Source organism: Cololabis saira, chromosome 19 (genome assembly GCF_033807715.1).
Source record: "Cololabis saira isolate AMF1-May2022 chromosome 19, fColSai1.1, whole genome shotgun sequence".
Lineage (NCBI taxonomy): Eukaryota > Metazoa > Chordata > Actinopteri > Beloniformes > Belonidae > Cololabis > Cololabis saira.
Window position 1 is genome coordinate 23,137,388 of NC_084605.1, and position 27,985 is coordinate 23,165,372.

Here is a 27,985-nt window from a genome sequence, read left to right on the forward strand (position 1 = left end):
TCTCATTTCTTATTCTTGCCTCATGCTCCTTTAATATACATTATTTATTGTTTGTATTCCAGAACCGCATACCATATACCAGCTTCAGAATAAACTGCACAAAGTACTAACTTGAGATCTCTGGCTGAAGTTCTTATCGGACACCCTGTAGCGGGCCAACTCCTCAGCTAACCAGTCAGTAGTGGTTTTTACAACAGCCTTCACGTTCTTACGTAAACTAATAGACTCATTAGAGTCCTCATGCGCTTTGTGCGTGGGTAAATCTGTCCATAAAGGCTGACAGGAGGCTCTGAGGACATCAATCCGCCATGTTTCACCTTCCACTTACAAAAGAAATTAAAGCTGCAAGCAGCGATGAACAGGCCCTAGCACCCTTGTGTACGTTCAGGTGTGCTGCAGTGGAAGCGCTTGTATGACTTGCATGTAGATTCTTCAGGCCTGGACATCTAGCGGATGACACACGACTCTCTATGTCAAACCATTCAAAAGTTATGGCAGAAAATATGGATTATAAAATAGCGACCAATCCGAAGAAGGGGCGCGGCTAATTCATGCCAATGAAGGTTAAAGGGATTGTGACATGAAAAACAAATTTTTCTTGATTTTTTGTGTTTTGTTGGGTGTCTTGACATCAATTACACCCAAAAAACAACAAACTTTTAACATTCAGTGTATTGTGTGCTTTCTGGGATTTTCCGCATAACTGTGCAAAAACGGCGCACCTGGTTTGCTGGCGGGCCGTTACGTAACGGCCCGCTAAATCACCGCCCCCTCCACCCAGCTCCCTGCCTCCTCTCCTCTCCAGTGCACCATAAAGGCTCATTTATGGTTCCGCGTTACACCGACGCAGAACCTACGGCGAAGGGTTACGCGGCGACGCGCACCGTACGCTGACCCTACGGCGTATGCTCTGCGTCGATTTAACGCGGAACCATAAATCAGGCTTAACACGGAGCTGTTTACAGCCTCTTCTGTTCTCATCAGCGGAGGAAAACTGCTAAGAAGACCCGCGGCCACTGACTGGACTTAAGATAAGGGGACACTTTATTTACATGCCTTTATTTTTATGATTGTTTGCTGTGGTTCGCCCTCCTGCTTTTCCGTGCATGCTTTCCAACGCCGCTGTGAGCGTATGGCTGGAGGAGGAGGAGGTTGGGAGGAGGAGCGGAGCAATGATTGACAGGAAAGGAAGCATTTTTCACGGCGCAAAAAAACACTGTAATAAAAAGCCATGAAAAGAGCACTAGAGTGAAGTTTTTCTTGTTACACTCTTTTAGACACATTTGAGGGATGTTGGCCAAGACTTTTAATAGTGTTAAAAGCATGTTAAAAATGATGTCACAATACCTTTAAGTACTCAATACCGAGTCCGATGACACCACCGACGAGTCTTTATGTCAAACTATTCAAAAGTTATGGCAGAAAGTAGGAACTATCAAATATGAACCAACCACATGAAGGGGGGGCACGCTTTTTGGCGTCTATCGTCGCCACGGTAACACTTTTGTCTGAGAAAAGTAATGCGCGTCGTCGCAGGATGGAGACGCACCTTTTGACATATAACACACCTGGGTGCAAATTACGGTTCGGGCCGTATTAACTGCCAAAGGAATGGCATAAATTGCACCAAAATTACACGATTAAGTCAAAATGGCCGACTTCCTGTTCGGTTTCGGCCATGGCGCCAAGAGACTTTTAAGTTGCAACATGATACAGGTGTGTACTAATTTTCGTGCATGTACGTCAAACCGTATTGTGGGGCTTGAGGCACAAAGTTTTCTAGGGGGCGCTGTTGAGCCATCTTGCCACGCCCATTAATGCAAACCATTAAATATCAAATTGTTCGCCAGGCCTGGCTTGCGTGCAAAATTTGGTGACTTTTGGGGCACGTTTAGGGGGGCAAAAAGGCCCCCCTTTCATCGGAAAAATAAAGAAGAAACAAAGAAAGAATTCCTACAGATAGCCTACAATAGGGCCTTCGATAGCATGTACTAAAATGGATGTGCTCAATACATGCACCTTCATTAAAAGGCAGAAACATAAAACATGGTTTTCTTGTGGACAAATATTTACGTTTTATTTACTGTCATCTTGATGTTTTTGGGAAATAAACTTTTCTCCTGAGTGAACTGGTTCTGAGAGTCACAGAAATCTAATCAAGTCATTTAATCACTCGGATATTAGTCAGGAGACTTAGCTTTCGTCACAGAACAATAGTACCTTCAGCACAAACATTTACATATTTCTCATGTAAAACTGTTGCCAAGTTAAACCAAGCCGAGAGTCAAACTACTCAACATTCCAATGACGAACTAAACTGTATCTCAAAACCTCTTGCACAAATTGCTACCCAAAAACATTTTCTTAGCAAGAAAAAATGCAACAATTCATTTCCAAAGCAGCATTCTTAAAGGCTTTTGACTCCATCGATATTTTCCTGCACTATTATAACTATTACTGAGCTGAACTGAATAAAAAGCCCTCCTTTGTTTGTCTTGTGCCTTCGGCCTTCACACCAAACAAAAATGAAATGCAACTTTTGTTAACAGAAACGACGTTTGCTGTGAAAGGAGGTTGGATTACTCGCCTCAGATATAGTTTCAGGAGTGCGACCCAAAAGACGACTGCAAAAAGCATTATGACTGTGTACACACGTAGCTGGGTATTTTTAAAACCGAATATTTCCCCCCTCCGTTTATAAAATAATTTGTATCCACATTACATCCTTCCACACATAACCGAAGATCTGCGTTTTCGACCACATTCATAAGCATTCCAAACCTGTAGATCATCTGTTCTTCTGGCCTTCGGGCCTCTGCGGCGCAGCTCCCCCAGGAGCCGCGTCTCCTTCTCGGTAACGAGCCCGAGTCCCCCCAGGTGTCCCGCCACGGAGCTGCCGCGTTAAATCGATGCGCACCATACGCCGTAAGGTACGGCGTATGGTGCGCGTCGCTGCGTACCCTACGGTGTAGGCTCATTGTCGGTGTAACGCAGTAAACGGTGGTCAAGAGCAGAGACCATTTATTTAATAAATAGTTTGGAGAACAGATGGTGGATCATCTGTAGTTCTGGGTCGCACGTTAGACGTCAGAGCAGATTTGTTGTTGTTTTGGCGCATAATGTGACGTTCGAAAACGCAAAACTCCGGTTGTCTCCGTTTACATAAACGGAGTTTTCAAAAATCTTCACTTTGCCCAGAGTTTTTTTAAACTTTTGTTTATTTGCGTTTTCATGTGGATGACAGGTCCAAACATAGGAAAATATCTTCGGTTTAGCAGATACCCGGCTACGTGTGTACGGGCCCTAAAGCTGCAACGTTGGCGCTTCGGCTTCCTTTAGATCAGGTTAAGATATTGAAATTATTTTTGATGACACCTTCGTTTTTTCCCCACCATCATCCATCACTTCATGCACATGGACTTTTACTGTAGATTTAGACATTTGATTGACAGGAATAGGACAGTTTGTGTCAGTAGGTGTCTGAAGAAATAATAATGAACATAATTCCTCACTATGAAAAAAAAAAAAAATATATATATATATATATATATATATATATTTTAAAACAAATAAACACACATTAAGTTAGCTTTCAGAGTCGGGAGTCGAATTCATATGGAGCAGCAAGAAATGCAGTTAGTGCAATTTTAAATAAAGGAAAGCTTTTGGATTAAGATGTTTTGAGTAGACCGGTCTGAACAAGTCCTTTAACAAGCAAGTTGTTAAAATGTCAAAGATTTTGAGAGCACTGCTAATGTCCTGGCTCATCCTGTTGAAAGTTTATCTCCACCGACTACCTCCAAAAAAAAAAGACCACTTTGGCTACTTTGAACCATAAATCCACCTACCATCCATATGCTTTTCTTACTTGTTGGATGTTTCTGTGCTTAAAACCCTTTTCCGTCTGCTTCTCATGTCTGTATTTTGTTTTTCTTGTCATCCAAGTCATGCGGCGTTGCTGTCGTTTGTGTTAGAAGTGGCATCAAATAACAGAAAACAAGTCCAGCAGCAGCTACGATGTAAAACTCCAAACAAAAGTTAGATTTTTTTTTTTTTTTGCTCTGGTTCTCCATTTTCATCTCAAAAGATTGAAGTCATACAGCAAAGACGTCAAAGTTTTGGATTTATACTTCAGACAATGGAGTCAAACTTTCAAAAATAAGGCAGAAAAACAAAACAACCTACAGTATACTTCGTTGTTACACGGATACAAAAAGGAAAAAGCTTAACCCTCCTGATGTTAGTGATCAGTTAATAACTGTTGTCAGACCACATTTTTATGAGCTTCACTTTCAAGTCCAGTATGTGCTTCATTGTAATACAGTAGACTTTTAAATCATTTTAATATGGATAATCTTTTAAAATCAATCAAGAAAAATATTTATATTCTAATTCAGTAACTATTGTTTTTTGTAATTGTCAAGATAATATTTTATTTCATCTATTTCCTGAAAATATCTTATTAATTTGTTGTATCACAGTAATTATCTTTTTCCTTCAAATTTTATTGGCAAGTCTCATAAAAAGCCCACTTTCACACTTTGGCTGTCATGATGTATTTTGTGTCTTCTTGGCATCTTTTATCAAAGCAGAAGGAAGCCATTAATATCAGCGGTGTATCAGGTAAATAGCTGGCCCACAGCTTCCTAATAGTGTCATTAGTCAAAGTGGTTTAATAACTTATCGACTCTGCATTGCAATTAGCATTCCAGCCTTTTTGTTTCCCAAGAACCTTAAATTTCAATCTTGTGTTTTTCTAATTCAGAAACTATTGTTGCTGGACCAATGTTTTGTGTATCAATGTAGCAATGTCTTAATACTTCCCCCAGTTGCGATCATATCCAGTACCAGTCCTATATTAGTCTTATTTGAAGAAAGGTATTAATATCTTATTTTTTCTTCGGACTGTCAGATGATTGCTAGCACAGCATCACTCACACTTTGAAACTAAACGGTTCCGAGATGCTCTCCAGTGGATAGAGGACTGAGGAGTTAATGGACCTTTACTTCTGTGAAACTAAACATTTCTGAAATATAGGAGAAACAGCTCCTCAGGCAAAGATTTAGCAGTCTGTTAGCACATCAGAATAAAGGACACTTTTGAAGACAATGTACAGATTTTAAAAAGAGAAGACAAAAAAGGAGTAAAAGAAGCCATCTGTCAAACGTAAAAAAAAAAAACAACTTTAGATAGAAGAAGTGGCCTTGGGTTTTACATCTCCAGGGTTTATGATTGCAGCTTCGACTCTCATACTCAGGTGATTTCACAGTCATTCACATCTTGATAAATGCAGCTAGCAGCGAATAAAACCATCCGAGGACCTACGGGAGTGATGGAAGGGTCACATGACTCCAAGAGTTTCTCTAAAGTCAAAACTCTACAGCAGGCAGTTTGCACTGATGATGCTTTCTGGTTGGAAGGTGATATTTCTTCATGAACAAAGAAAAAGGAAGCCATTGAGTAACACCTTTGAGGCTTATCTGGGTGACTGAGAAACTACACCAGCTTACCAATAATGTTGAAAATCCCAATGTTCATTTAAACGAGCATATTAAAAACTAAGTTTATTCTGAGACGTATGCTACTTCTGAACCAGCACGTATCAGGAACTAAAAATGTGGAAATATTCAATATTTATGATTCAAGATCAGCTGTCTTTGTGATGAGGTCTCTCTCTCTCACACACACACATTTATAAAAACGCTCACTCACAAACAAGGGAACATGGCAATCAACTCCAAAAGTCTGGTGAGGGTAGCAAACATTATCCTCCCGTCATGCTCTGATAAACCGCTGCTCCTTCAGGCCGCACGCGCACACACACACACACACACACACACACACACACACACACAGAGAGAGAAAACCACCTGTGTTGATGCGAGCGAGCAGCTCAGCGGTTTGTTTAATGATTAACCGAAGCAGAGAGTCGCACAAGAGAAACAAGCATGCAAAGCACGCCCGATCCAGAGAAGCAGGAAACAACCTGAGGAAAGACAGAAATCTCATCAGCAATGCAAAAAAGAAAGAAAAAAAAAGCGCTGTGTTTGAAGTTGGATTTCTGATGCATCACCTTTGTGTGGGGAGAATATAAGAAGTCTAGCAGGAGTTAGGATGCACTCTTTCCCAAAAACTTCCCCCACTCCCCTAGAGTGTGCCGACAACGACTCCCCATCTTCAAGGTCGCTGTTGCACGTTCTTGACTGAGGAAGAGTGAGGAAGAGCCGCCCATCAACGCGTGATGGACACCGAGGCTTCTGCCCCGACAGCCTCGTTCCCGTCTCACCAACCAAAGTCACGACGGACAAGAAGCTTCATTTATTCCCTGCTTATGCAACTTTATAGGACTGGAACTTTGGCTTAATCAGAACGTTATAGTCATGGAGAAGAAAGATCCCTCCTTCAATTTCAAGATTCCTATATCTATATAAAATGCATTAAAAATCTGTTTTGATCTTTGTGAAGCAAAGTTTCTGCTCATCAGTATGTCAAGGATTACGAGGTCATTCACAGAGACCATCATTTTAGGGGCAAAGAATATTCATTTCACAAGTGGAAAAAAAAAAATCAGGTTTTTCAAAGTTCTCAGGTATGAGTGTACCAGTTCACCGCAAGAAATCACTGTCAGACTTTTCATTGCATCATTGCTGCTGTAAAGATTCAACATAGCAGATCACCGCCCTCGTACGTACGCTCTCTGTAAAGCCTGTTTTAATGTCTTTTGAAAGAAAACAAAAAGCACGCTGACATTCTCAGCGTTTAACGTTGCTCTTTTCACTTCGCTGACACATCTCATAAACAACACCATTTTTTTTTTTTTTTAAACGATATTACTCATCCTTGGAAAGTCATTTTCCAGCTTTGTGACATCGCAAATAAACCCTGTTTTTATTTTGATCATTCATCAACGTGACCTACACATCAGGAACAGTAAACATCAGTGTGTAATCATGCTATATATTACATAGCTGTTACACATTTAATTTGATGACACCTGAGTTATTAAAAAGCATTTTAAATAGAGTTACACCACTATGTATGTATGTATGAGCTTATTATCACCAATTTCTGTTCATGTCTGTCTTCTTTTCCCCTGCTTGAGCCCAACACATGGCGGTATGGATGCTTGACACAACCTAGACTTACAAACTTACATCTGAACAAACCACAATATCGTTGGGGGAGATGATAATGAATTGGAGATGTTAGACCACAGTGCACAGCATCACATCTGGCAAAAACCAAACGTATGTAAAGAGGAAAACACTAACTTTTTAAACCAATTTTCCAGCGTGATGGTGGAGGGATGATGCTGATCCAAGTTTGTTTTGTAATTAAAGTAACTCAATTCTGGCTCCTATCAAACATAAAAGCAATGCATACAAGCAGATTAACTTGGAGGAAAAATGTTCAAATACCATTGAGCATTGTAAAAGCTGCAGTCTTCACATATTGATCATATATTTGAGATGCCGTCTATGTAAGAAGTTATGAGAATCACATGTTTACTGCTATCATTTTAACAGAAGCTGGTGGCAGTAGCCAGATTACTGAATTTAAGTGTAGACTATTAGCATTAGGGCTTCCTTTAGGTTCTAATTTAAAAACATGTATACATGTAGCAGACAAGACCTCGTTCATATTAATGACACATGGTAGATATTAAATCTTAAGGAAGAAATACAACAGCCATTCACATGTGATACAGGTGCAGTCATAAGTCCTCTGTAAATAAGCTTTACTCGTCTTAATCATCATGCATTTCCCTTCTGAAGAAATGCAGGCAGCGGCTTTTAAAATAGCATGTACAACAAATTAGAAAAATTATTACAAAACAAAGTGAACGCTCAGGAGTAAAACACCCGATTCCTCTGTGAGTGCAGACGCCTGGTTCAATAACACGCTGATTGAGCCACCACATTTCAAGAGGCTATTAGAGAGTGGCTCTTTATGAGTTTAGCTCACATACTCACTCTCCTAATAATAATAATAATAAGAAGAAGAAGAAGAAGAAGAAGAGCTAGGTGTGTCCCGAAGTGCCGTAAACATCAAAAGCACATGACTTGAAAGTATGTAGATGGTAACGCAGCTGTGAATGTGTGGGGATGTGCTGGTGGGTTGTAGAAATTAAACATCATCAGGACATAATCTTATCTTTTGCAAAATGTTAAACAGGAAATAGTGTTTCAAAGGAACAGTCCTACATTATGGGTCAAACGGTTATTTGCTTTCTTGCCAAAAAAGCATTTTGAGACTGCCTGATATCCGACTCAGACACAGAGTTAACAAGGGGGATCCTTACAAGTCTACACATCTGTGTGAATGCAAGTATACTTCAATGCAAAAATTATTGACTGTAAATAAACACAATCAAGTGTTATTTTTTCTTCTATAACGTGTGAATACAATGTCTACACTGCAAGGATTTCACATATAGAAGTATGTAAATATAAAATACATCAAGGCTTGTACCAAGCACATTCATGCAAAGCTGAATACACTCATCAGAAACCACATAAATCCATGTACGCTGCAGGAGAGTTTGAGAGTGGTAGTTGTCGTAGTAACAAGGGAGAAGGTTACAAAGAGTAGGAGTGTAGTGGAGTCTTTGGAAGAAAAAACAAGGAAGCATCAAAGAATTTTTTTTAATAGTCGAGATGAAAAAGCTGTTTTCAGAAGAAGGATTAAAAATCGAAATTGAAACTGATCAATAAGAAAAAACGTCATAGCAGATGTCAATGTTTGTGTTGGCACTTTCACTGGCAGGAGGAAAAGATAAAAGTTACACAGCTGCACTAAAGTGCCATCCTTGTTAAGCCTCCACGGATCGCTTTTAAGAAATCATACCGAGACTGACTCAGAGCCATACTGTTGCATGCCAACACACAACACAATACCTGTATAATTCATTCTTTGATTATCCACCCATCCATCCATCCATCCCCACTTGTCTACTTTTGGATTTGTGTTACAAGGGCAGCAGGCTAAACAAAAAGTTGTAGACCTCATAACCCGCTACCTCCTTCAGCTTTGCCAGAAGGATGTCGAGGCATTCCCAGGCCTGCTCCCAGCTATAATCTGTCCAGCATGTCCTGGGTCTGACTCGGGGTCTCCTCTCAGCTCAACAGATACCCAAGCTCACCTAAGCTGGCAGTTCTAAATGTGCCATGACTACTTGATTCGGTGCTCCTTTGGTCACTATCCAGTTTGTGAGAATGGGTAAGAGTAGAAACAAGGATCAGCTGATAAGCAAATAGGCTTTTTTGTTGTCACCACAACAGACCAGTAGTCTGGACGGCGCTACAGAGCTCTGTGCGCCAGAACTTCGAGACACAGGGACAGTTTCTTCCCCCAAGCGGTTGCTCTGATGAAATCCCACAAATAAAAGTCTCAGAGTAACCAATCACGTGCAAAAATCATCTAGCACCTTCCTTGACAACCATGTCTGCCTCACTCAGCTGCTACCCTCACTGTGTATTTCTTTGTATAATTTGTATAATCCTTTGTAATTTTTTTGTATAATTGCCCTGTAAAATTGTAAATAGGTTATGTTTATTTTTATTCAGAACTGTCCCTTTTTCTTTTCTTTTCTCTCTCTACCTCAAACTGCTGCACCTTAAAGGGAAAGTTCGGTTTTTTACAACCTGGACCTTATTTCTGGCATTTTTTTATGGTTGTATACTCACCCAGGCAAGTTTGGTGTCATTTGGAGTCCTTCGGAAGATATTAGGAGTTTTTTGCGAGCCGCTTCTCCATATAACGGTAGTGAATGGGGCACAGCGGGACACAGACGATGCAGCGTCTAAATAACACATGATTGCCACGAAACTCGTTCATTTCTTTTATGAATCACTAGATCTGCTTCCAGGACCTGTTGTCTACATCCGGGGCTGTGTGTGTAACAAGGAAAGACCTCTGACCTGCATGACGTCATCTATGTGCGCGCATCCCAGACACAGCTCTGTGTACAGCTAGAGTTCGCTACTGTTAGTTTACTGTTAGTTATTTGAAACATGTCTGAATATTTGTCAAATTCTGAGGTTGTGGACGACGACTTTGAATATGATGGACGTCCTTACCGTTTTGAGCCAGAGTATACGGCTGAAGAGCTCACTGAACGGAGGACAGAGAAATGAAGAGTTCGCGGCAATCATGTGTTATTTAGACGCTGCATTGTCTGTGTCCCGCTGTGCCCCCATGCGCTACCGTTATATGGCGAAGCGGCTCGCAGAAAAACCCCTAATATCTTCCAAAGGACTCCAAATGACACCAAACTTGCCTGGGTGAGTATACGACCATAAAAAATGCCAGAAATAAGGTCCAGGTTGTAAAAAAACGAACTTTCCCTTTAAATGTTTATACTGTTTATTCTGTATCATAGAAATACCACATTTGTTTTATTGTTTATTTTATTTTATCACCAAAGAGCGAAATTACCGGAGTCAAATTCCTTGTTGGACAATGTTCGAACCTGGCCAATAAAGATGATTCTGATTCTGACTCAACTCAGAAAGCACCGTTTTCAGAAATCCAAACTTGAGAACTGCCAGCCTGGAGGTACCAATTATCATCCCCACCTCTTCACATTTGGATGCAAACTGCTCTAGTAAGAGACAAAGAATCGGGCCAATCACCAGCAAAAACAGAATTGGAGTCCTGCGGAAACCAATTCAGATCTATTCTCTCCCTCAGCTGTGTCATCCATCACATGTGCTCCAAGTGTCACATAATACATGTCTTAATGCATCCTGCAGGACAGCATGAACATTGTACCTGTCCTGTCCTTCCTGCTATAGGCTTTAAAATGAGTAGATTAAACGGTCTTTCTTCTGGACACTTGTTTCTTTATATTCAGCTGTAGTTGACAGCATCTGAGAAACAGGTCCCAGAGTGCCACAGAAGAAAATGTTTTTCCAAACTGCTGTAACAGATTCTGCAGGGATTTTGCCTCGGCGGGTAACACAACTGTAAAAGACAGATGGGTCACCGCTTCTAGCCTGTCGGTATTGTAAGACTCTTCTATAATTTTCCCCCTAGCCTAGGGTATGATGGCTAGTAATTGGATTTTTCCATTAGCAATAAAATAACTTATTAATAAATAAACTCACTTTAGTTTTGCCTTTCCAGTGAATTTATTTCAGTTCTATTGCAGTATCACAGGAAAACTTTAAACACGAACTTTTCCACATGCTTCAGCTGTCATTACAGCTGAACAACAGTTAATGAAATGACCTCCTCTCCCCCACAGAGGGAAAACTGCTCAGTCTGACCCATCTGAAGGTGCCTCCTCGCCCCACAGATTAATGAGGCAGTGTCAGGAGGAGGTGTTATGACTTAAAAGGCTTTTACATGTAAGGGCTGGTTCCCTCTTTGAGAACAATGCTGGGTCTGGAGAAATGGAGCCCTCTCCATGGTACCGAAAAATGTTTCTAATGATACAGTATATTTTGGCCTTAAGATACTTTGTGACAAAACCTTGGTAGGAAAGCTTTAAATTTGAAATAGCTTTATGTTTAAAAGTTGAAATATTTAACAGGTAGTGAGAGGGTGATTAAAGAAGCATTTGTGGAGTACTGGGAGAAAAACAGGCTTCAAATGTTGCAAGTTCTTTTTTTTCTCCATGTTTTTGCAATATTAATTCTCTGCAGTCACAATTCAAAGAAAGATTCTGACATTTTCCAATTCCATTAATTATTATTACTATTTTTGGCCATTATTTCTGAGTTTAGCATTTTAACATACAAAACAGCTATAAACCCAACGTGCCAACACGGTTGACACAAAGCAGGACTGCAACTAAGGATTATTCTGGTAGTCAATAAACCTGTCAGTTATTTTTCTGTCAGCAATTATTTCTGTCAATTGTGTCATGAAATGGCAGTTCTGTGTCACAGATTCTGCATTTCACTCGTTTTGCTGACTTGTTTTCTCTAATACATTCCCCTACTTTAGAAAGTTGTCTACCTTTTTTGACATTTCTTCCTGATTATCTGTTTTTCTCTCCCCACTTCATTGTTATTGATGCGTTCTTACCATTATACGTTTTATTGCTCCCAACACATCCCAGTGCACTGCAGTTGCAATTGAACATTTATCAATAAACTTAAAAGACATTGTCACATTTATGTGGAATTATACAAGTCAATACTAAAATTTCACAAATCAACAAATGTTATTATCTTCATAATCAATTATATTGAATAATGGTTGCATTTTTGATGGCAAGTGGTTATATTAGCCTTTCCATATTTTCTGATTATCCCGAGTGTTATGATGAATCATCACCTTAACCCCCCCACCCACAGAAAAAATATGAAAAACCATAGTTAATGTTGTTGTATTAAATGCATCAAATACTTGATGCTGAGGTTGCTGAAAATGCTTTCTTCTGGAGTTTTTTTTTCAAACATGTGCTCTCCATGACATCAAGTGATTCTTTCGTCATAAAAAGTTGAGTTTTATGTCTGTGCAGCCAGGATTGAATGGGTTTTCCATCCTTGTGGATCTGCTGGCCCTTCTTACACAGCAAAATCTGACCCTAACCCAAAGAAATTTGCTTTTTGGTTTTGAGGGAAAGTTGACCGACAACGGCACAGTGCAGACACTGTTTTTCCAGATCAGCAACGAAGCAAATATACTTGTTTGTAAAAATATCACTCCAAGGAGGACTGTTTAATGAAGAGGGTCCAGTACACCACTTAGAAGTTTAAAAGTCTGAGCCACAAGTCAGCATTAAATGTGATAACAACTGGTATGTGTGCGTGTGCGATTTTATTTTGTTTTCTTTTATTCGGATAACATGGGTACAATGCCCATGGATGAGTTATATTTTATATGCTGCTACTATCCGTCTATCTCTATATAGACACACACACTTCAATGGAACTTTTACCAAATGTGATAAATTTTGTTTATCTTCATCTCAAACAACTGGAGCCAATAGCCTTTGGACAACAACACTGTCAGCTTATCTTTTTTCTTGGCTGAAGGTCACCAACCCAGATGGGATTTTCCCACACTTTCCTCATATGTACATATTAACTTTGGCATTTGTAGAAAAGCATATATATATATATATATATATATATATATATATATACATACATACACACACACACACACACACACATATACATACACACACATACTGTAGTTGTTAGTTGTGTTGTCCATTTTCATGTTTCAAACCGGATTCTGGCTCAGAGACTTATAGGTGTTCAGTAGGGGTGCAACAAATAGTTGACGTTGTTGACAAAAATCGATACAAAAAAAATAGTCGCTGATTAATTTAATTGTTGACTATTGTTGGCAAAAAATTAAAAAAATAACAGTGTGAGGCATCACCTTCCTTCCTGTCTCTGCTGGGAATTGCACATACAATAGCGTTCAGCCCCTACTGTCACCAAGCATGTTTTTCAATAGAGTGATGCATCACCCTCCCTTTCTATCTCTGCTGATATTTGTACATTTGCAATAGAGGGCAGCGCCAGGTAAACAATACGGCAGTGGCTGATGCAACACAGCAGCTACTGGCAGTAAAATTCATAAAAGATGTTTTAAATTAATTTTCCATCCATCATGTCTTTGATTTATAATAAGTACATCATTTAAACAAATTTATACAAAATTTAAGCAGAGAGCTAAATGAGAGCCATTTAATAATTATGACATTCGTAATCCAATTAGTCGACTAATCGTTTCAATAGTGGATGACTAATCGACTTTCAGAACAGTCGTTAGTTGCAGCCCTAGTCTTAAGGTTGTTTTCACGAATTCTTACGTTGATACTGTGATGAAAAGGTGTGTGTCTGACTAGCCAAAGGTTAGATTTCTGCATTCATGAGTCATTATGCCATCAGTTGGCAAGACTCCAGCAATTTGACCAATCAGAAAACACTTCAGGGCAAATCTGCTCCTTTTCAGGGAATCGGTCCTCATGATTCTCAGTCTGAAGGTCACTGAAATAATTATAGGTTTTCTGAAGTTGTGTTGGGTGAAAGATTAGTCTAGATGATGGAAACTGAGCATAATATGGGGAGTTAAATCAGAGTTCAGATCTTAATGCTTGTCGTTGATGACATTGATATATGTAAGGTCTTCACCTTTTGTTTATTATGGTATAATTGCAAAGGAGCAGGAAGGTTGCCAGTTGCTTAATTTGATCATTTCCTGCTGACAACAATTTATAGTGTTCACTTTCAGACAAGTCAGTGTTTGCCAGTTTGGGTCAAAGTTTACTGATTTGCCAAAAACAACAAGACCCAGAATGATCACAAATCCTGAACGGCTGGATCAGCGTTTAGAAATGGCTGCATTCACCTGATCAGAGGTTTGCGTTTGGCAAATTTCTGACAAGACATAATGCTGTGGATGCTCAAGCATGACAACCTCCAAACACCTCGATATATCAAGCTGAAATATGGTGCCGTTGTGTGACTGTGTGCTCACCCTGAAGTCAATGCCCACAGTGGAGATGAAGCTCCCGGCTAGAAAGGCTCCGTCTTTGAAGCGAACCAGCAGACAGGTCTTTCCCACACCTGAATCCCCCACCAGCATCACCTGGGAGAGAAAGCAGACAACTTGACTGGCTGGTACAATTCTGAGGCTGCCAGATGATTTGTTAGGATGGTTTGCTGAAGGCATCAGGGAGTTTGAGCCTCCGCACTCAGAAAGATGATTCTTTTTCTGCATCCGTCTATTGCACTCAAATATTTCAGTTCAATGAGCTTTGTTTGCAGTGATCAGAGGTGATATTTGAGACAATAAACTGTTACAACTCCGTGGGTAAAGGGAGTAAAATCTATAGCGGCTGCCGCTCACACAATGCAAAGATTATTCATTCAGTGCAGATTATCTCTACTGTCTAATTTACATTTCAGTATTCTAATTCTGTTACATGTCCTGGGCCTGTGCTCTGTCCTCATTGATTACCTATCAGTCTATGAAAAGTTAAGTCTTCAAATCTATTAAGCCCTGTTCAGGCCTGGAAGAAGTAGCCTGTGCTCTTCAGAGGAACTCAGAGAACAACCGTGCACTCCTGACTAAGTCCAAGCCTGCTGATTTAAAAAAAAAAAAAAAAAAGGATAGTACCCATGTTTACAAGTGTAATGAAACCTTGTGAGTACAAGCTCATACGAGTCTGGCCTCAAACTTAAAGGAAACATGCACCAATTTGACAAGAGTTGGCACATCTTGAGGTCTCTTTGTGCTTATTTCGTCTCATTTTAGATATTAATTTCATATTAAAGTCACAACATTGAAATAAGAACATTTTGAAGCTTTTGAGAAGTTTAATTTCTCACTTAGAGGTGCAGCAATCCACTTCCAGCAGCTAGACTAAGCGGATCTATCGGGGACTTCGGTTATTGGATGCAAAGCTCATAGAGCACTTTCTTATTAAACTGTGGGGTTGATGGGAAATAAGATCATGTTTGCATATTTCTTTAGTTTACACTCATATTCTCTTCTGCAGTTACTTCAGCCTTGTAATCGCCACCACCATGTCCACAGTAACTCTGCGTTTGATCGTTGTTCAGGTGAGACATAACACAGTCGGGCCATTGAAACTCATTTTTGGTTTTATTAAATGCTGATTTTCTTTCAAACAAGTTGGATTAGCCTCCTAACACCTGGTGCAATTTCTTTTATTGCTACTTTGGGCCCCTGTTAAGAAATTAAATATTATGACGTCCACATATGTGTGTGCCATGTCTTGGGAGGTTAAAGAATAAAAAAACATCATTCAACCTTTTACTCGTAGAATAATCAAAGTGAAGTCTTAACTTTAATACTTGGGGATGAAACCATGATCTTTGACTGTAACATTGCGTTTATTCAAGAAATGTGAGACACCTCCACACCTGTAGCTGCTCTTATCGTAGGGATTCAGAGGCAAATGTTAGTTGTTGGTTTTGTCAGAGTGTTTTGATCGCTGCCGTTGTCTTGTTCGGCTTGCAGCGAATTCCACACTGTTTACCAAATTGTTTAAGATGTTGGAACAAGTTAGCCATGCTGCCACGTTTAAAGCAGACTGTCCACACTGTTTACAGCTAACAGCAGTTTGTACGGCCCCTGTTGCCCAAGCAGCGCATATCTATGCTTGAGGGGCAACTGCGTAGCCCTGCGGACCCTCAGACTCCAGCACACAGCAGCGTGCATGACGGATGCTGCAAAACAAACTAAGATGACCGTTTTGGGAACACAATCTAGGAAAACTGTTCCCATGTAACCTCATACACAGCTGGATTTGCTCCCATCTAAAAATAAATTTCTCAGGGTAGTACACACCATAACTGCAAATTAAAGCAATTTTCTTTCTTAATTTTGTTATCGATATAAAGTGATTTTAAAATAATTCACTAAAATGCCCCGCCCTAACAGAGGGGCATCGTTTAAAGTCAGATAACCTCCAGCCTGCATGATTCAGACACCTGTTTGGGTAAGGAGAGTCGTCGCAGTGACAGCGTCACACACTATGATGATAAAACTCCACCCTGCTTTCAGCTGTACTTGATATACGGTTCAATCTCATGTGGTTGACAAACAACGCACATGTATCATGCCTCTTGGTTCCCGTCGCGGTTGAAGGAACATAAAGATAAACGTGATCTATGGATGACGTCCATTCAATAAAATCATGCCGTTAATGTCACACCTTTTATGTTTGGGGTTAAAACTCCTGTTACAGAATGGAAGTGGGGGCTCGGGGGTGTTTCACACACCAGCGTTGCAGCAACACTTGAAGGTGGGTCTGTTAGACTCTGATCCCTTTAATCATACCAATAAATATGTCAAAGATCTTCCCGCTTGGTCCGGAGAGCCAGGTGTTTATCAGGTTTGACATCGTCCAGCGGCAGTTCAACGTGCTACCCTTCACACCTGGGTGCCGACTAAAGAGAGCTCCGCTTGGACAGCTTGTCTGCGATATTGATAAAGGCAGCAGCCAGTTAACATGGAAAAGTTTTAAAAGTAGCCCACGTCCACAACTACGTTAATGCAACAAATACCAGATTGAACAGACATCTCTGCCACTTCTCTCCGGGCTTTATTTTTGACTTTCATGCCACAATACGAACACAATATGGGCATATGAGATGGGCTAATTGCAATCTTTTTTTTTTTTTTTAATTCGAATATTCTGAGAAATGGACCGATCCTCCAAACTCTTCTTGAAATCAATGATCGGCTAATTAAAAAATTATGTTTTGCCTGAAATTCTTTTTGGAAACCAAAACCAAACTATTTATCAAATGCTCTCACACCAAAACAAAAAACTAAATACATATATTTCAATTGCTTGCGGAAGAATTGGGGTTATAAAAAGCCCCATCCAATCATTGCGTGCGCGATCCTAGAAAAGTCGTTGGACCGCTGGCTTGTCCATCAAACTGCTTCTTCAGTGAACAGGTACTGGCCAGTCAGGTGCTTCGGACGCGTGACTTATACTGGGTTTTCAAGATCACGCAGAATCTTCCTGGATTTTCCAACATCTCCCATCAGGCCTTTAAATACATGGCCAATGCACATAACATTTAAGGCGGTAATACTCAACTGGTGGGTCGGGACCCAAAAGTGGGTTTAGTCTTAGAACAATTTGTCAGTTGCTGCATGTTTGATTTCTCATTTGTGCATGAAAGCACAGTTAATTCTGCACAATCTGAGGTTAAAACTACACAATCTTTTCATTAATTGAATCTGAGAGCTTGAAAATTGTCCTCGATTCAGGGGGCGGCTCATCTTTCAGGGGTGATGGTGGGTCCCGAAGCTGGAGCAGCTGAAAACCACTGACCTCAGGGAAACCGTCTGCGCATATAAACCCACCAGCGTTTACAATTGTCTTCTGCAAAACATAAAATCTCATGAAAAAAAAGATCGGAGCTTTGCATTTTGAGGCACAGAGTGAGAACAGCGAGACTCTTGGGACCCCCAGGTTCTCATTTTGTTTTTGGCTAAATGAATGTGATTTTACAACAATTTCCATCCATCGTTTATGGTGGTCTGTGCGGTTAACTGCCTTGTCACGTCTGCTTAGGAGGCTCTGATTCTGTCTAACACACTGCGCACACACACACACACACACACACATGCGCCTCTCTGCAGAGATGTTGCACAGAAATATCAACAGAGCATCTCGTGTTGTTGTAAAGTCATCGTAAAAACTTGCTACGGAGATTTATGACAGTTTCCATTAGAATAACTTCAAAGCTGTAGAAAAGCAGGTGGAGATAGATTACATAAGCAGCTCCACTCCTGCTAAAGGAAAAGTAACATCCTTTCCCGCAGTTAAATGATCTCATTAACGACAGAAACCTGCCTCAGCAACGGATGAACAATGTGGCGGTAAATCCCAAATGCAAGAGGCAAAATGAGTAGAGAATATTCCATTATGTGTATTTTACCATTAATCCAGCCTGAAAAAGAAAAACTGATGGTATCTTTTTCATCTTTTCCCTGCAAGAGAATTATATCAAAGCCTTAAAAAGAAAATCTTACTTTCCTGAACCAAGAGGTCTGCTTCAGCCAACAATGTTCAATAGACGTGAAAATTATGATACAAATATACACATGAATAAAAACTAACTCCGATTTACAGAATGGATAGGATATGAAAATATTTTAATTAGCAAGCCACGTTTTTAGGGAAGACTGAATCTGCTTTATTTTAAAGAAAATGATTTGTTTAATGAATTGTCTGGGACCACCGATATACAGTACAACAGCTCCCTTTGTATCCAGGTTTTTACAGCTCTGTTCACAGCAACATCTGCTTTTCCAGGTTGAATTCATCAAGGAAATATAACAATTTCCAGTTCATTTAATGACCACTAGGGGCAGGGTCCAAAAGCGAGTCATTCTCCATTAGCCTCCATGTTAAAATGTCCAATTTTGGTACAGAAATAAACATATTTGCAACCTTAAAAAAAAAAAGATTTGCCTCCATATGCCAGATTTACATCCGTGACAGATGTATTGCGGATTAATTTTTTATGTACCACACAAGGAAGAATACTTTTACAATACTTCAGGGTACGAATTTAATCATAACTGGGCTTCAAAGTTTCATAATGTCCTCTTGTAATAAATACTTGTTTTTTTTTCCTGTCAGACACATTAATAAAGGGGATGATTTCGTTTACCTTTACAAGTTTCAACTGTATCTCCTTTATTTATGTGTCCGATAAAAAAACATAACCTAAAGTTGACGTATTTTGATAAATGACTGGCATAGCCAACTATATATTAAATACTGTCTTAACAGAGAATAGAGACCTAACAGAGCACTGTCATTATTTCAAATATATTAATCCTTGTAGTGCTCTTGACTTTACTAAGAGACCACTGCTGGTTTCTGAGTGGGTCTGGAAGGGTTCAGGGGCAGAACTTAGCAGAGCCTCCGTCTTCATTCCCGCTAGTCGGGGCTAACAAGAGGACACCGGCTGTCTTTAGCTGCTCGACTTCTCCTTGCAGTATCTCAGTCCTCCAGTCAAGTGACTTCACCTTGGACTATTTCAGGACCCTTCCAAGTTGACTACAGGACCATCGGAATGATGTTTGGACAGATTTCATCAGCAGGAATGTAAAAGATCTATTTACAATCGTCATAATTCAGGATAAGCTAAGCCAGCTAGGACAAACTTGTTGTAACTTAAAGGGGACCTATTATGGCATCTAATACCTATTTTAAACAGGCCTTGAATGTCTTAAAAACAAGCTTTTGAAGTATTTTTGCTAAATAAAATGAGAAATTCAGCCTCTGAGCCATGTCTGCAGCATCCCAGTCTCTAACCTCATTCTCTATGCGGGATTCTAAGTGGGCGGCTATGATAATGAACCACTGTGTGCTGATTGGCTGCCTGAATGACGTGATACACCGCCACGAAAAAAATGGCGGAAACTCCGGCCGGCAGAGTTAGTTGTGGGCGTGGTTTCACGCATCGGAGGCCAACCTATGTAAATCGCATTTTGGTTACGTAACGAAAGGGAGCAGAATCTTATTGGCTCGTAGAAGCCACATCACACTGGATGGCTCATCCGGGCGGCTTTACAGACACTGCAGAATTTGGTTGCTTTCCTCCTTCTCTGAGTTGGCAGGCTGAGGGGAGACAACTTTATATAAGTTAAAGCAAGAAAAAACTTGTTTTTCATAATAGGTCCCCTTTAACTATGGTGGCACATTTCAGGCAGCTTGCTCGACTAACGTGCAACATGGCACAATGAAAGAAAGAAATAAAATAAAATGAAAAAGACTCTTTCCAAAACACATGGTTCACCATAGCTGGGTTTTGGGGGAGTCAGACTTCCCAGCTCCACCCATCTCCTCAGTGGTGCCTGCCTCTTGTAAATCAGGCAGTGTTGCCAACTTAGCGACTTTGTCGCTAGATTTACCGACTTTTCAGACCCCTATAGCGACTTTTTTTTCAAAAAAGCGACTAGCGACAAATCTAGCGACTTTTTCTGGTGTTATTGGAGACTTATTCTGGTTTTGGAGACAATGTTCCAGCTCAAACCCTGCGGCAGGCGCCTCTCGCCCGCCGCTGAGCTCCGCTCTGCGCCGAGCGCACATAAATGAATGGGTAAAGCCTGATTTATGGTTCTGCGTTAAATCGACGCAGAGACAGCATGTGTGTGTGTGTGTGTGGAGGCCGAGGAACCTGTAAAAAACAATGAACCTGAATTAGGGCCAAACTAGTTATCTTTTTTTTTGCCACTGACAGTTTTTTTCTGTTGTCTCTTTTGGTCCATTTAGATTGTTAATGTTGTCAAGTTAAAACCGTCTATACAAAAAAATTTTAAACATGTTATTGTTGTTGCAAATTATGTTCATGGTTTACTGTGACTTGTTGTAGGCTCCTACAGGTAAGTGGAGTATTAAGTCATAAACGAAAACTAAACAAACCCCCCCTAAAAAAAAAAAACAAATAACAAAAAACTGAAGAAAAAAAAACTAAAAAAAAAAAAAAAAAACCTAAGTATCTCTGCCAGAGTTTGGGTCACTTTGCTGGTCCCAAGCCCGGTGATGAGGCCCCCTGCAGACCCCCTGCGGGGACACGACGCCGCCCTGCGGACGGCTCCTGAACTCATATCCCCCTCAGCTCATTGACATGCAATTCCAGTTGCTAAAGACCCCTGCCCCTGCAGACCCCCTGCGGGGACACGACGCCGCCCTGCGGACGGCTCCTGAACTCATATCCCCCTCAGCTCATTGACATGCAATTCCAGTTGCTAAGGACCCCTGCCGGTACGGCACCTTGCCGGCAAGGTATTGTCTCCCTGCTGGGACAGGCACCAGCTTCCAGCCCCCTGCAAGGCCACGCCTCTGACTTGTTTAATTCTGTTGTTTGTTCTTGTATATAAAAAAGCTTGTTACGAACCATTTCGATGTCAGCCACCGAACCAGACACTGTCTGTATCTGTCCGCTGAACGCCGGCTAGAATAAAATCTCTCATACCACAGCGGACTCTTGAACTGGACTTTGTAATATTCTTCAACAATTTGGTGCTGTGAGCCGGATTGACAATAAACCTTCGACGGAAACTCCTTTTCCAGACCAACGGCACAACCAGCGACTCTATCTAAATTTTCAAAGGTAAGGGATCCATTTAAATCCCAAATTATTGTTTCTGGGCTGTTGTCGAAAGTCTGTGAACTGGAGTGCCAGAGAAAGTTGACGTTATCCTTAAATTTAGGTAAGTCCGCTGTGTGGTTGTGAAGGTTATTTTTTATTATTTTGTGTTATTGGGAAGGTTATTGTAGAGATGTTTTTAGGAACGCTGACAATTTCATAACACTTGAATTTGATTGTGTTGTGAGAATGTTCTGCTTCTCCTGCCTTAGAATTGACTAGCTCTTCTAAAAGGTTTAATATCTCGGGTAACATTAAAAAGAAAGAAATGGCCAGAACGAAACGGTTGGTCTGAGTACCAAAACTAAGTCCAGTGGGACTTGCATATGCAGGACGTGAGGTCCATAAAAGTGTTGGAACACTGATATATTTGTGAGAAAATAGACATACTGTATGTAGAGAAGAGAAACTGCCTTTTTATTTTATAAGTGGGGATGACACGCTCTCCCCAAAATGGAGTATATTTCATTTCTGCAAGAATCGACTCGCTCTTCTTTGCATCAACAGGAATGATTTATATGCTCAGGTAGACTGATAGTTGGAAAGTTTTTGGGAAGTTTTTCAGTTCTTTAAATACATGTATGGTAATCACGGTACCGATAGTTTTATTTGTTAGTTTTGTTTGTTACTTAGTTAGTATTAAATTGTTAAAATAACTAAAAAGCACTTCAAACTCCCTCAGATTTTTGGAGGGATGAAGGTAGACGCCGTAATGCAGAATCTCAAATAGCTTCGCTTACTGATCAAAATAAAAAGCTGATGGCTAGAAGGATTTAAAAACACAACGCAGACGAAAAAGAAATTAGAGAACCAGTTAAATGATAAAATCAAAACCTTTATCCGGTGAAACTGATTAAAGAATCAAATGACGATGACACTTCTGATGACGACTGGATTTTACAAAAATCCAAGATCTGTTGCCTACAAAATTTGGAGCCAAATAATGGTAAGAGATTTTAAATTAATAAACAAAATGGCTAGAGGAAACAGCGGTTAAACTAACTTTGCCACATGATTTGAAAAGTAAAGTACTTGATGCGCAAAGTACTTGATGCTTGTAGAATTCCCTTTTAATCCCACAGCTGTTGCCAAAATCACACCAGAGCAAGCTCAGACCTTTTTTCACAGTATTTATTGCCTTAACAGTTCAAAGGGAAAATTGATAATCCCAGGGAACTTTATGCTAAAACAATTTTGACAGCAAAAGAGAATTGTGGTCTGTCACGAGATCAGATTGATGGATTCCCTCCAGGGTACATGCAAAATATATATTTGCTAATTGCCCTCCACAAAGGGTAGGCCTGGATAACGCAAAAAAAAAAGAATCTGAAATGTATGAAAATACTAATGTCTTTTTCAAAAGTGTTTCCTACACAGGTTGAGCGCTGAGAGGAGGCGCAGAGGAAACAGCCAATGATCGGCTCCCATTGGGGTGAGCCAAATCAGAACATCCCAATTTACATAATCTTATCCTGCCTATGGTAAAATTCATCATGTAAGTGCATGGAAATCTGTCTGTGGCCTACTATAACGTCTCTGAATGCATGTATAACTAATCTCTAACTAGAGGTGTCAAGTAACGAAGTACAAATACCTCATTACCTTACTTAAGTAGAACTTTTGGTTGTGTATGCTTCACTGGAGTAATTATTTTTTAGACGGTTTTACTTTTACTCCTTACATTTTCACGCAATTATCTTTACTTTTTACTCCTTACGTTTTAAAAAACAGCCTTACTCTATTTCATTTCGGCCTTTAAAAAAACTATCCAGTTAAATTGTGCCATCCGGATAGAGTGAATTTGGTTGTGGTTGGATGAGAAGTATAAACATATTTGGTTTGTACGTGTCTGCTCTCTGAAACACATGTTAATGCTCAATAGTACACATATATGGTTCTTTAATATATTTGCATTATACTAAGATGCATTCATTTTCAATGGCTTTTAGCCTTAATGGTTTTTCCCCGCTTATATTACTTTTACTTTTATACTTTAAGTACTTTTGAAACCAGTACTTTATACTTTTACTAGAAAAAAAATGTATATATAATAAATTTTGAGTTGATACTTCAACTTCTACAGGAGTATTTTTGTACTCTAGTGCCTATACTTCTACCTGAGTAATGAATGTGAATACTTTTGACACCTCTGTCTTTAACACTCGTCCTGACCTTTCCTGTTTTCCTCACTGACGGCTCTGCTTATAAAAATGGAATACCATACGCAGGTTATACAATTTGTGATAATTCTTAATTGTTGAAAGCGCCCTCCTCCTCCAGCTCCACCCAAGTAGATGAAACTATATACTGATCAAAAGGTAAAACTGTTACAATCTATACAGATTCCAGATATGCTTTTGGTTGTGTATATTGTATTTTATAGATTTTATATATTGTGGGCGAACCGAGCATTTATCTCATCCTCGGAGATAAATGTGGTTAATTGATTGGTGAACTGTTACAAGCCTGTCAACTACCTTCATCTATTGCTTTGTTAAATGTGAAGCCCACACCCAGTCCAACCCTGTTTTCACTAGGCAATGCTTCAGCTGACCATGCAGCAAAAGAAACTGCCAAATTTGGCTTACCTGTCTATGTAAAACTTTGCCCTTCTATACCCGCTAACGACCTGGTTTCTCCTAATGATGTAGCTCTCCTACAAGAAGACTACTGAGGTGAAGAAAAAACGGATTGTAGCATTCCCATGGTTGTAAAAATGTAAATAATTTGTGGGTCAGCAACGACGGCCGCGTTGTTGCACCCACATCCTTGTACACGTGAATAGTTGATCACAGTTGGCAATCACAGATGAGAAAAAGGGGGAATGTGTCAGATAGTGTTGAAAGACTGATAAGCTCCAAGATTTGCATCCTATAAAAATATTGCAAACATTATCAACACTCCCCCCACCGTGACTTTTTTGAAGCTCTGCAAATAGACATTATGTGAGGGATATGAAATTATTCTTGTATGAAAATGTTCATGTATGAAAATGTTTTTGTATGTGCAGAGAATTTTAAACTGGACTTAAATGGACAATGTTGACACCTGTTAACACCCATTAGGAAGCACAAAACTCACGCCTCATGAAAGGATCACGGGTAGACCTATGACTATACCAATCAATCCACAGACAAGTAAAAGCTGTCCAGTCTCCTCCTAGTGACAAACCGTGCCATAACCTCCAACCCGGCGACTGGGTCTGTGTCAGGGAGTTCCGACGGAAAAACGCCCTGAAACCTCGCTGGTCTAAACCTCAACACGTCCTGCTCACCACCAACACCGCCGTCAAGTGTGAGGGGCGTCTAATCTGGATCCACGCATCCCACTGCAAGAAAACAACTCCTCCGCCATGCACCGGAAACCAGCTGGTACCATCTTCTTCCTGGGGGTCTTCGTCCTCACCACCGTCGGAGCCAGTGAAAGAAACCACGCAGGCTCGGACAGCCCAGAAGTAGATGAACTTCAACGACTGGCAGAGGAGCAGGGGAGCAGCGCAGGCCACAGAGGCCCGGAAGCAGATGCATTATACACGCCAAAACACTCACATCTGTCGCAGGAACAAAACAGACACCCTTGCAAACACCACAAACGAGACCTAAGACTTAGCAAATACCACAGCAAAGGGCATGTCTATGCTTTCACAAGAGATGACTGCTGTAAGGATGATGGCCTTGCAAAATCGTGCTGCATTGGACTACTTATTAGCTTCTCAAGGGGGAACTTGTGCTGTGATTAAAACTGACTGCTGTACCTTTATACCTAACCACAATGCCACCATCCAAGAAATAACAGATCACTTGAAAAACATTGCTAACACATTACATACACCTGTCACGACTAGTTTGTTTGGTTGGTTTAGAGAACAGTTAGGACACGTTGGTTACTTGATATTTGAATTTGCTTTATTGGGGCTTGTACTCCTAATTGTTATTTGGCTTCTGATTACATGTCTAAGGTTCACTTGCAAAATATGTTTGGCTCAAACTACTACTAAAATCATGTACTCCACTGTAAATCCACCTCTACCGTCAGTGGAGGAGGAAAATTCAGACTTTCTGTTCAAAATTGAGATTGACTGTACTTGACTGTAAAAAAAAAAAAAAAAAAAAAAAAAATTGTGAATTGATGAGGCCCCCTGCAGACCCCCTGCGGGGACACGACGCCGCCCTGCGGACGGCTCCTGAACTCATATCCCCCTCAGCTCATTGACATGCAATTCCAGTTGCTAAAGACCCCTGCCCCTGCAGACCCCCTGCGGGGACACGACGCCGCCCTGCGGACGGCTCCTGAACTCATATCCCCCTCAGCTCATTGACATGCAATTCCAGTTGCTAAGGACCCCTGCCGGTACGGCACCTTGCCGGCAAGGTATTGTCTCCCTGCTGGGACAGGCACCAGCTTCCAGCCCCCTGCAAGGCCACGCCTCTGACTTGTTTAATTCTGTTGTTTGTTCTTGTATATAAAAAAGCTTGTTACGAACCATTTCGATGTCAGCCACCGAACCAGACACTGTCTGTATCTGTCCGCTGAACGCCGGCTAGAATAAAATCTCTCATACCACAGCGGACTCTTGAACTGGACTTTGTAATATTCTTCAACACCGGATAAAGGAAGAGGGTTGGTTGTAGAGCTAGCAATTTCACCCTACATAACAATCTTTTGATTAAATTTGCTGTTATAACATTTAACAATACAGGACAAAACTGATGTGTGTAATGTGGATCTAGACAAAGAATTAAAATCATTAAATGTTCTTAATGTTGAAATTATTTTTGTACATTTGTAGTTCTAAACATATTTAGGGTGTTTTTACTCAATTTTGTCTCTCCCAAAACGTCATTCCTCTCTCCTACAGCGTCCATTACAGTTATATATAAATTGCCAATTATGCAAATTAGGCGATGACGTCATTTAGCGACTTCTAGCGACTTTTGGGACAGCCAATAGCGACTTTCCTTAGTGAGGAGTTGGCAACACTGAAATCAGGTGTTACAACTATGGGAAACCCACTACAACATATGCTGCAAGATAAAAAGTACACTGGAGATAAAGATGGTAAAGCCGGACATTTCTGCTCTGATCTGGATTTGTGACGTCACTAACCCCTGACAGCCTGAACAGTCTATCAAATGACTCAAAACTCAGTGACAGAGCTGTGGTATATCAGGATTTGGCCCACAAATGAATGTAGCTACAGAATTCATTTTTTTTTAAGATTTTTTTTTTTTTTTTTTTTTAAATCCATTAATGTCCTCATCAAAAACTTCCCGTGTATCCTATTTGAGTTTTTGGTTTCCATCTGCTGCCATGCATCACCCACGCGCCTCTCTGAGACTATGTTCAGACTCCCATTTGAATTTTAATGATTAAAGCCTGAATTATGGTACCGCGTTAAACCGACGCACATGTAACGCAGAACCATAAATCAGCCTTAAGTCTCCTTCAAATTCAATTCCAGCGGCCAAACTTAGTCCATGCTGTTAGTTTAGCAGTGGTCCACTCACCTTAAAGGCTATATCGTAGAACTCCCCGCTGTTGCTGATGGACGGTCTGCTGGGGTAGACCAGCCCGGAGGACGGAGCGCCGGCGGCGGCCAGCACCTTCCCCGCCCGCCCGCTGCCCGGAGACGGCTTGGGGCTCCCGGAGCTCCGCTTCCCCTTCACCGCCTTCTTCCTCGACATGGCTCCGCTAACCTGGCCGGCTGCAGGGGACTTGGCAAGAGGAGGGCAATGCGGAGCAGACAGGAGTTTGAGTTGCTCTTGGAGTCAACAGTTCCCCCTGCTGAGTTGTGGTGGATGTGGTTCACCTGTGCGTCAGAAGCATGGCCGGTGCGTAAAGCCGGTGTGGAGGAAGCAGCTGTTCCTCGATGGCGCAGCTGGAGGACTGTCAGGACCGGAGCTGAGGTGTGAGGATGCGCTGCTGCCTCACCTTCTCCCCGCCTCCCTGTTCCCCCTGAAGCGGGCTTTAAACACACCCTTTAACAACAACGTTTTCATTCCCCCTTTGAAAAATAAACCCCAATTCCAAAGAGGCATTGTGTAAAATGTAAATAAACACAATGCAATGTTTTTCAAATCTCATAAAGGCAAGGCAAGTTTATTTATATAGCACAATTCAACACAAGGTAATTCAAAGTGCTTTACATCAGCATTAAAAGCAGCAAGACATAATTACACAGTAAATAACAAATAAAATGAAATAAAACTATAAGAAGGTAAAATAATAAAAAGCACAAGGTACACATCTCATTCACGGTTTTCAGAAAGTATTTAATTTAAGAGTACGCTTAAATAACAAATGAATGAAATAAAATGATAAGAAAAGAGGTAAAATAATAAAAAGCACAAGTTGTTAAAAA

The 27,985-nt window shown here is 40.6% G+C and overlaps 1 protein-coding gene across 1 annotated transcript in view; it reads right to left on the reverse strand.

Moving 5' to 3' along the window:
* Nucleotides 1-27,489, reverse strand: part of LOC133419471 (ras-related protein Rab-26) — a 129,108-nt gene extending 101,619 nt beyond the window's left edge. The window contains exons 1-2 of the mRNA XM_061708664.1: nt 27,132-27,489; nt 14,450-14,560 (exon numbers count right to left, since the gene is read on the reverse strand). Coding sequence (XP_061564648.1) covers nt 14,450-14,560; nt 27,132-27,308 — 288 coding nt within the window. The 5' untranslated portion in view covers nt 27,309-27,489. The remainder of the gene's footprint in view (nt 1-14,449; nt 14,561-27,131) is intronic.
* Nucleotides 27,490-27,985: the final 496 nt, after the last annotated feature.